We start from the raw sequence: 9,655 nt of genomic DNA, 5'->3' as shown, positions 1-9,655 counted from the left end.
GACATGGGAGAAGGCCTTCTGTCTTGTATCTTCACGGCCCATCAGTCCAGCCCATGTCACATAGGTCGGCTCCCTGAGGACCCCATAGTCTAGGACTCCCTCAATAGCTATTCCCAAAATAAAGTTTTTAGATTTGAAAAATGGTGGCTAGAGGTTCCTGGTTTTGATGAGATTGTTCACAAAGCTTGGAATGTTGAATGCCAACTTTCCTCTGCTATAGATATCTGGCAATTTAAGATCAGAAATACTAGGAAAAACACCAAAGGGTGGAGTCTCAATTATGAGGCCTCTCAGAACAAGACTAAGCAAGCCTTGGTTGCTAAATATAATTGTTTAGACATTCTTGCAGAAACTCAACCTCTTTCCCCTATTTCTAAAGCTAGATTGAAAGTGATTGCAAGTGATCTAAATGAAATATGGAAGAAAGAGGAAATCAAGGCCAGACAGAGAGCTAGGGAGAGAGACATCAAAGAGGGGGACCTGAACTCTGACTACTTCCAAGCCTTGGCCAACCAGAAGAGAAGGAAGAAGCATATTGATGTCCTGGAAACTGCTGATGGCCGAGTTGAAAATACTGAAGGTATCATTTCTAATGAAGTAGCATATTATAAGAATCTATTTGGCTACTCTCCTTTCATAAATCTAAATCTATTAGATGACTTTTGGGACCAGTCTAGCATGGCCACTACTGAACATATTGAGTATTTAGAAAAACCTTTTTGTGAAGAAGAAATTAAAAATGCAGTTTTTGGCTCTTATGCTGAAGGTGCCCCTGGTCCTGATGGTTTTCCTTTTCTGTTTTATCAACATTTCTGGGATCTCATCAAGAGTGATCTGTTTGCACTCTTTAGAGATTGGGAGAAAGGTGAGTTGGACTTATTAGACTCAATTTCTCCCTTCTGACTCTTGTTCCTAAGGAACCAAATGTTGTTTCTTTGGATCGATTCAGACCCCTAGCTATGATTAATTGTAGTTTCAAGATCTTTGCTAGTGTGCTGTTAATAAGTTGGGCCCAGTTTGCAATGACTTGATTTCTCCCAACCAAACTGATTTTATTAAAGGTAGGTTTATTCTAGAGAGTATTGTAGTTGCCCATGAGGTGGTACATGTTGTAGCTAGTAACCACCTCCAGGGGTTTTGTTTTAAGCTTGATTATGAGAAAGCTTATGACATGGTAAATAGAGATTTCTTATTAGACATGCTTAGGAGAAGAGGTTTTGGCCCTAAATGGATGTACAAATAGGGCTCCCTGCTCCACAATGGTTCTGTTGGGGACAGGATTAATGACACCAATAGTGAGTTTTTTATTGCTGGCAATGGTGTGAGGCAGCGTGACCCTGCCTCCCCTTTGCTTTTTAATCTTGCTGCTGATGTATTCACTAGAATACTAGCTAAAGCAACTAATCATCATTTGATTGCTGGGTTTTTCCCCCTTCTAACCCAGCTGGGGTTCTTAGCATGCAATATGCTGATGACACTCTGCTGTTTCTTGATAAAAACTTAGACCGTGCTAGGAATTTAAAGTGGTTACTTTCCTGTTTTGAGCAACTTTCTGGCATGAGGATCAACTTCCATAAGTGTGATCTGGTTCCTATCAATATTGATAGGGATGAGGCTGTTAGTTTTGCCCAGTCACTAGGCTGTAAACAAAGTACTTTCCCTATTAAGTATCTTGGTGCCCCTCTTCACTATACTAAACTTAGAAGAGAGGACCTTCAGCCTATGGTAGATACAGTTATAAAGAGAGCTGCTGGGTGGAGAGGGAGACTTTTGTCTTTTAGTAAGAGGCTGATTCTAGTCCAAGCTTTTCTAGCCAGCATCCCTTCTTATCTTATGGGATATATTAAATTCCCCAAGTGGGCTATTAAGCTCATCAACTCTCAGCTAGCTCATTGCTTTTGGGATGATTATGAAGGACATCATAAATATCATCTAGCTAGCTGGGAGACTTTATCTATGAAGAAAGCCTATGCAGGCCTGGGGATCACTGACCTCTCTGATATGAATTTATGCCTGCTAGCTTCTTGGGTCAGTAGATATAATAAAGATGAGGGGAAGATCTGGAAAAGTATTATAGATGCTAAGTACAACACCTAGTCCCCCAACATTTTTACTTGTCCCTCTCTAGGTGCCTCACCCTTTTGGAAGGGTGTTCTTTGGGCTGCCCAAGCTACTAAGTTTGGATATTCCTGGAGCATTGGTAATGGCAAGAAAGTTAGATTTTGTGAGGATCATTGGTTTGGATCGGCCCCACTAGCTACTCTCTATTGGGACTTATACAAACTTGCCAATGAATACGATTGCGCCTTAGATAAAGTGTGGGATGGCTCTAACCTCAAAGTCACTTTTAGGAGATGTTTCTCCAACGAGCTTCTTTCTCTTTGGTTTGAACTCTTGGAGATTGCTAAATCCATTACTTTTCCTGAGACAGAAGACTCCTTAGTCTGGAACCTTAATTCCAGTGGGGTTTATTCTGTTAAATCTTTATATAATATAGTTAATTTTAGGGGTGTGTTGCCTAATAACACTCCTGCAGTGTGGAAAATTAAGATCCCTGCCAGGATTCATATTTTTCTTTGGTTGTGGTCAATAACAAGATTCTGACCAGAGACAACTTGGGCAAAAGGCAAAATGTCCCTGACACCACTTGCCCTTTTTGTTCGAATAATTAATCTTGCCATCACTTATTTTTTGGCTGTGACATTGCGATTGAATTCTGAAAGAATATATCTAGTATCACTAGATATAGAGGGACATCCAATATGTTATCCTTTGCAGATTGCTGGTCTAGAGGAAAACAAAATGGATGCTATTAATATTTTGCATGCAGCCGGCCTTTGGGCCATCTGGAATACCAGGAATGATTTTGTATTTAACCACGCCAAATGGACTAATATACAAGTACTCTGGCGCAAGACTGCCTCATACGCTGCTCGATGGGAACCGCTGGATGCAGACCCTGTTACAAGTCCAGGACATGGTGCGGGAGCTGAAGATTCTGATCAAAGCACCGTTACCGCTGATGTGGCCAGATCCAGGCTGAGGAGTTGTGGCAGTTCTCTTGTTTTAGTGTTTAGGTTCTGTTGTCTATCTTAGCAGAGGAGGTGGCTAGTCTTTGCCTAGCTAGTATTTGAGCCTGAGGCTGTTTCCCTTGTAATAGCTAGGTAGCTAGTCGCGATCTTTACTTTTCTGCTTCTTGCTTGCTGGAGTCTGTTTTGGACCTGTAGTTTCTTCGATGTACTACTGTGATTTCTTTGCTATGCAATGGAATCGGGGCTGGGCCCTCTTCTTCCAAAAGAAAAACATGCGGTCCCCACATGACAGTGTGAGATCGTGGACCGCATATTTTGCACAACCATGTTTTGAGATATTATTATTCATCAAAAGCATATACTTCCAGTATAAAGAGAAGTAGCCAAATCACACGAAATGCGGTGCTTCAACAAATTTCAACAAAATTAGATGCACATGAGAAATTTTGCTCAAAGGTCAACAAACTTGCCCAAAAGTACAGGACCATTTTGCTCCAAGACCATAAGAATCGAACATGGCTAGATGAATTACAGGACTATTTTCTGAACAGCAATCAGGACTAATGGGGATACATTCATGTTTTTGTTAGGGATTACATACACAACAATTCTCAGGAAAAACTGGGTTGTATTCTGTTGCCAAGCCATCCATGGATGGACCATACGGATCGGGGGAGATTCAATCTGCACACAGCTTGTCTCAGCTTCGGCGAAAGCTAGGCAAAATCGGAGCCTTTGGATTGCCACCATTTGTTGCTGCGGGAGCTTCGCACGCGCTGGAACCACCTGTCCCAGGAAGAGTTCTCCGGGCTACTTGTGCTGCAAAAATGTGACGGTGTTACACTTTGGGGGTGTGCTCATACGGTCAGATTTCCTAGGGCGAGGTACTAGCAAGAATAAGATGTGGTGGCACTTACATTGGAAGAAGCGGGTCAGGCTTTCCTTCAGTACTTGTGATCACCCTGGCTTACTCAAGAGGAAAAACAATCACAAACTGGAATGCAAGAATGCGGGGAAACATATGCGATATACTTGAAATTACTTACTCCCGGCATGCCGCAGATGCAGGTTCCATGGTTTCAAGCTCATTCAATTCATCCTGCGTCATACACACAAAACGCAATATATACATCAGAGATCTTTAATTTCAACCTCTAACGTAGCATGCTAATGATCAAAGTCATAATGGAACTTCTTCCCCAAAGGATGCTATATCAGTTATCATGGTTACTTTGTTAGGACTTTTAGCCTAACATCTAAAATAAACATGGCTGGAAACAGAAGGAGTGACTTCTAAATCTTTGAACCTCCTTTGTTTTCGATTGGTATACTGTGAAGAAACACGATTGTGAAAAACAGACCAGATCAGTCTGATCATAATCTGATGGACATTGGTACAAATTCATTATGATGACCAATTTGAGGACTTCACTGAAATCTGGGCAAAAGGGGCTGTTTCTATAACCAATCATTAGTATGACGGAGTAAAGATCACAGCCTGCCATAACTCCTTGAAGAATCCAGCATTGAAGAGAGAAATGCTGATTTCTTTGCACAGACATTTTATATCTACCTGAATGCTCAACCTTCTTTTTGCTACTACTGAATGCTCTATCTAGTATTACCTCCGTATCAAAGTAATGTAAACTCCTCAGAGTATCCCCTCGTATTCTTAAACCAAATTCATGATGTAAATAATTCTACAAATACTAAAATTCATTTGTTTTGACGACAGTTCCAGTAAAGAGAGGAAAAGAATTTAGAGGTTAGAGTCCTTTCTGGAAAAAATCTGCTATCTATATTCATGGTAAAGGAGAGTAGATACGAGGTAACGGAAAAAAAAAATCGCTGCCAGAGATAGAAAGTGAAAGACAGGGGCAATGTGGACAATCATAGCACACACTTCCACATTTATACGTTTCAGTAGCAACTTCCTTGGAAAAGCATCACAGACAATTTCCAGATAACCCTCCATCCAGCAGAAATATTCATGCTTCGACAGGTCAAAGTGTGAAAAGGAGAATTGTTTTTCTTTCTAAATGACGTTCATTTAGACTTTATTACCATGCTGGCCCCTCCAAACACTCATTTTACAGTTCTAGCCCTCAGGGATATGGCGCCATTTATATTGGCCTTTTTTGGGGTGTGGAGGGGTGGGGGTGACATTTTGATTGGTGTTTCTAGGTCATACAAGCCTCGATGGAGTATAAGGTCAGAACTCAGACACCATCATGCAGGCCAAGATATGTACACCACCGTGACACACGAGACAAGACACCGCTAGCGTGGATGGTTAGCTGTTTTAGCTATCCACCGGTCATGGGTTCGAATCCTGGCAAAGCATCTTTATATTCCCTGTTCCGGTTTTCCTATTTTCTTCCTGGCTAGGCTTCTTATTTTCCGAATAAATAAATTCTATAATAAGAGAAAAACTGCTGCCGCTTTGTGTTTTCCTGGCTAGGTTTCTTCTTTTCCTTTTTCCGATTTTCTTTGTGTTTTAAGTTAATAATAAATAAATTATATAAGAGGAGAAAAACTGTTGCAGCTTTGTGTTTGTTCCTACTACTAGACGTGCACTCCTCATCTCTCCTTCACTAATTTTATTTCAAGCTAGGAAATACAAGGTGTGCTAAGATCGCATCGGTCGTTATCTCTTGAATGAGAAAAGAAAAGGTTCTCTTGATGCAGTGTTTTTCTCCATCGATCTTAAGCATGTCCAGCATGTAGATATTTAGAAGGCATGATCTCGTGAGCGGGTTTGAGGTTGGGAACGTGCTTGTGGCCAAATTTGTCCTCCAACTGTGATGATACTCTGCTTTAGCCGCGAAGATGGAGGGAACCAGGGAGAAACATCTGCATCATTAAGCAACGCTACCAATGTATTTTTCGCTATTTCATCATGAACATCTGTGTGTAATCTGTAATGTACCTCTCTCTCCAGTTGATTTTGTTGGGTCCCTTTTGGTGTCCACGTAACTAAGCCCATCAATGGACGACTCCAGTTTGCGTGTCTGTGCCTTGTACGAATGCTCATTTATGGCATGATGACCGGACGAATAAAATAGAGCGTAATAAATCCTACAGGGCGGTCATGCTTATACCTCTGTGGTTGTTGAATGTTTTGGATAGAATCATAGAATTAATTTCAGGTTCTGCATCAGCAGTGTTTAATTTTGTAGTAAGGTGCTGTACACTGTATGATGTTTCATGCACAATGCAATGGAACGAGGGCCTTGTGCCCTGTGGCTCAGAAAAAAGAAACTACAATAAGGGAAAACAGCTTGCTACTTGAGGTGAAGTATCGCCTCCTCTATGTGTTGATGGTTGATGGAAATTAACGAGACATATTTACATGCTGGTTGCTCCATGCTGACACATTAAATAAAAGAGGGGGGGGGGGGGGGGGGGAGAAAAACGCAGAGGTGAGAATTCGAACCCACAACGTACAGTTTGCGGAGCAGCCAACCATCGAGACTAGCACCAGCTTCTATCACGCATTGAGTATCTCTATTAATATACAATACCGCAGTGTCAGCCCCACCGATCCAACGGCACCTAGATAACGGCGTCTGACCTTATACGCCATCGAAGATGGTGCAACCTAGAAACACCAATCGAAGTGGTGCCACTCCCCCTAAAATTGCCAATATAAATGACATCATATCTCTGGGGGCAGAAGTGCAAATAAGTGTTTGGAGGGGCCAGTAGGGTAGTTAAGTCTAAACGAAGGCCATAGGAAGAAAAAATACCGAAATGGAGGCAAATGATGCCATATCTATAAAAGGCTCCTTTGGTACTACACACTACTCGGTTACTAAGGACAAAGACATTTATGAATTACTTTAGATAATTATGCAGAATCCTATTATGTGCACATAGCACAAACTGTCAACTCCTGACAGATCGGGGTACAAAGGACATGTTTGTACCTGTGGCTGTTGAATGTTTGTGCTGAATTAGCAATGTTTAATTTTGTTGTAAGGTGCTCTACACTGTATGGTGTTTCATGTAAGATGCAACGGAACAAGGGGCTTGTGCGGTTGTGCCCTGTACATGAAGGGGAAACCTGCTTGCTACTTGAGCTCAAGTAACGCCTTCTTATGTGTTAATGCAAATTAACGACACATATATACCAAAGTGACACATCAGGCGGGGGGGAGGCAGAGGTGAGAATTCTAGCCCATGACCAGTGCACAGTTTGCGGAGCAGCCAACTATCTAGGGCTCTAGGCTAGCACCAGCTTCTATCACACATTGAGCATATATATATTAGTATAAGATACCGCAGCGCCGACCCCAACTGATCCGACGGCACATAGATAACGGCATCCAACCTTATACGCCATCAAAAATGGCGCAACCTACAAACACCAATTGACGTGGCGCCACTCCCTCGTAAAAATGCCAATATAAATGTTGCCATATCTCTGGGGGGCAGAAGTGCAAGTAAGTGTTTGGAGGGGCCAGTAGGGTAATCAAGTCCAAAGAAGGTCATTTAGGGGAAATAATACTGAAATGGGGGCAAAATATGTAATATCTATAAAAAGCTCCTTTGGTACTACATACACACTACTCAGTTACTAAGGACAACAACATTTATTAAGTACTCCCTCCGTCCCATAATGTAAGATGTCATCTTACATTATGGGACAGAGGGAGTACTTTAGATAATTATGAAGAATCCTATTCCGTGCACACAGCACAAACTGTCAACCCCCGACAGATCGGGGTACATAGGACATGCACGGTACTACACATAGTTAACAAACATTCACCAAGGACATCCCATCTCTGCTACTTATGTTCTTGCCAATGCCGTGTACAAGCTACGTCATTTGTGGCTTAGGATGGGCGGCATTGGTGATTGGTGGACATCCAGATTCACGGACAGTAGGTATACAAAAAAGGCATTGTAGATGCCCTGGAAACAAGGTAGTACTATTACAGGTGCAGGCGTGTTGCCTAACAGTGGCACGGACCTTGACTTTACTCTATCACCGATTAGAAGAGGCCTTGAATTAGAAAGAGATCGGGTGACTCTGCCTTTCACTCTTCAATCAGGAACATTCAGGAAAAAAATACGTGAGATAAAGGGACATTCGTTTCCTTATTTGGTGTCACACACTCGAACAGCCCTGCCTATGGCAACTACCAAGGTTTGTCGATCCTACAAGTAGAACCGGGCCCTGCAAGATCCAGATCGCGCTTTTTAAACTGCCGAGTTGCTGTGCGAAATATCATCAGGCAGAGCGAGGTTGTGGATTCAGCGTGTACGTACGTGATAAAGCCATGGATCGATGCATCGACTGGAGAAGACGGGTGGACGGGGGAGGAGGGGATGCGGAGAGGCGGAGTCGGGAGTACCTGGAGTGACTGGAGCTCCTGGTCGAGGCGCTGGATGGCGGCGGAGAGGCGGTGCTTCCCCACGTACCCCACGCTCCTCGTCGTCGTCGTGGCCGCCCCCGCCGCAGCCGGCTGCTGCTGCTGCTGCCCGGAAGACGGCCTCGCCGCCCTCTCCTCCTCCTGCTGCTGCGGCGGCTCCTCCTCCTCCTCCCCCTCCTCGTCCCGCGGCCGCCGGTCCCCTCCGTTGGCCTCCCCCCTCATCCCGGCGCGCCCTCGCTTCCCTTTCCCACCCTACAGATCTGCCTCCGCCTCCGCCTTTGCCAGCCCCGCGGCCCACCTACCCACCTCCGCGTGCGCGCTTGTGCCGAGTAAAAGGAAACAAGAGGAGCGGTGGAGGCGTCGATCAGAGGAGGCGAACACGTAGGGACGCCATGGGCTTCGGGAGATGGTACTTCTCCCTCACCTTGGGCGGTCGTCGTCGGGTACGGGGGAAGCGGGAGGCGACAAAGCGGGAGGAGAACGGCGGGGGGATAAGAGAGAATAGGGGGGAAGACGACGACGGCGTAAAAACGAAGAGAGGAGGCAGTCTATCTGAGTGGTCAACACAAGGCGCCGGTCAATGGATGGGACTTACGGACTGGCTTACTGCCAGTGAAACAGAGCGCCGGACCCACTTCGCAGATAAAGACACAGGTAGAAATGGCAGAAGCAGGGTCAGGGTGGCCCGTATTGTCAGTGCAATGGATCTTACTATTATTTTGGCAAAAACCCATAAAATCAACCTTTTATGGATGGTAGCGCATCTCCAGAGCTATATCTGCAATTGCCGGCAAACGTCCGGACCGATCTGTTCGAACATTCTTTTTTGCTATCCAACGTCGTCGGCTCGCAAACATGCGCGAACGCCCGTTGGAATTCTCGCAAGCCGACATCAAATTGGAGGAGGTTTGCGGAGGTCCGGACCTCCGTCATGCACGCATTCGACTGCTCGGTCTCACCCAAAATCCTTGATGTGTGTCCCATTTTTGAACGGTCGCCGCACATTTATGTCGGTGTGCCGCTCCATAGTGGATGTGACTTGACGGCATTGATGCGACGTTGTGCAATGCGAACACGACGATCGAGAAGACTGCTCCGGTCCTTGTGCCGCATTAAAGCGGCGTCGGTGCGCTTGCACCGGCTGTTTAAGCAGGTAGGTGATGGCGGCCAAACCCATCTCCTCTCGGCACACCGCCACCTCGCATCTCCTCTTCTCTCCGCTCAACATCGCGTCGGCGATCC

At 44.7% G+C, this 9,655-nt stretch overlaps 1 protein-coding gene across 1 annotated transcript; it reads right to left on the bottom strand.

Annotated features, from left to right (window-relative positions):
* Positions 1–3,430: 3,430 nt before the first annotated feature.
* Positions 3,431–8,935, bottom strand: LOC123136198 (guanine nucleotide-binding protein subunit gamma 2). The gene is made up of 4 exons (XM_044555517.1): positions 8,396–8,935; positions 4,079–4,131; positions 3,950–3,994; positions 3,431–3,851 (listed from the first exon to the last, which is right to left on the bottom strand). The coding sequence occupies exons 1-4, from the start codon at positions 8,633–8,635 to the stop codon at positions 3,749–3,751; spliced, it is 441 nt and encodes a 146-aa protein (XP_044411452.1). The 5' UTR covers positions 8,636–8,935; the 3' UTR covers positions 3,431–3,748.
* Between the last annotated feature and the right edge of the window lie 720 nt (positions 8,936–9,655).

This window comes from Triticum aestivum, chromosome 6B (assembly GCF_018294505.1).
Source record: "Triticum aestivum cultivar Chinese Spring chromosome 6B, IWGSC CS RefSeq v2.1, whole genome shotgun sequence".
Taxonomy (NCBI): Eukaryota; Viridiplantae; Streptophyta; class Magnoliopsida; order Poales; family Poaceae; genus Triticum; species Triticum aestivum.
Note: the sequence above shows the minus strand (reverse complement) of the source record. Positions and strands in the feature narration are given on the sequence as shown.

Coding starts and splice junctions, on each gene's coding strand:
- LOC123136198 (XM_044555517.1), bottom strand. CDS start 8,635: ATGAGGGGGGAGGCCAACGGAGGGGACCGGCGGCCGCGGGACGAGGAG. Junction 4,132..8,395: donor AGGAGCTCCAGTCACTCCAG/GTACTCCCGACT, acceptor TGTATGACGCAG/GATGAATTGAATGAGCTTGA. Junction 3,852..3,949: donor CCTGACCCGCTTCTTCCAAT/GTAAGTGCCACC, acceptor ACATTTTTGCAG/CACAAGTAGCCCGGAGAACT.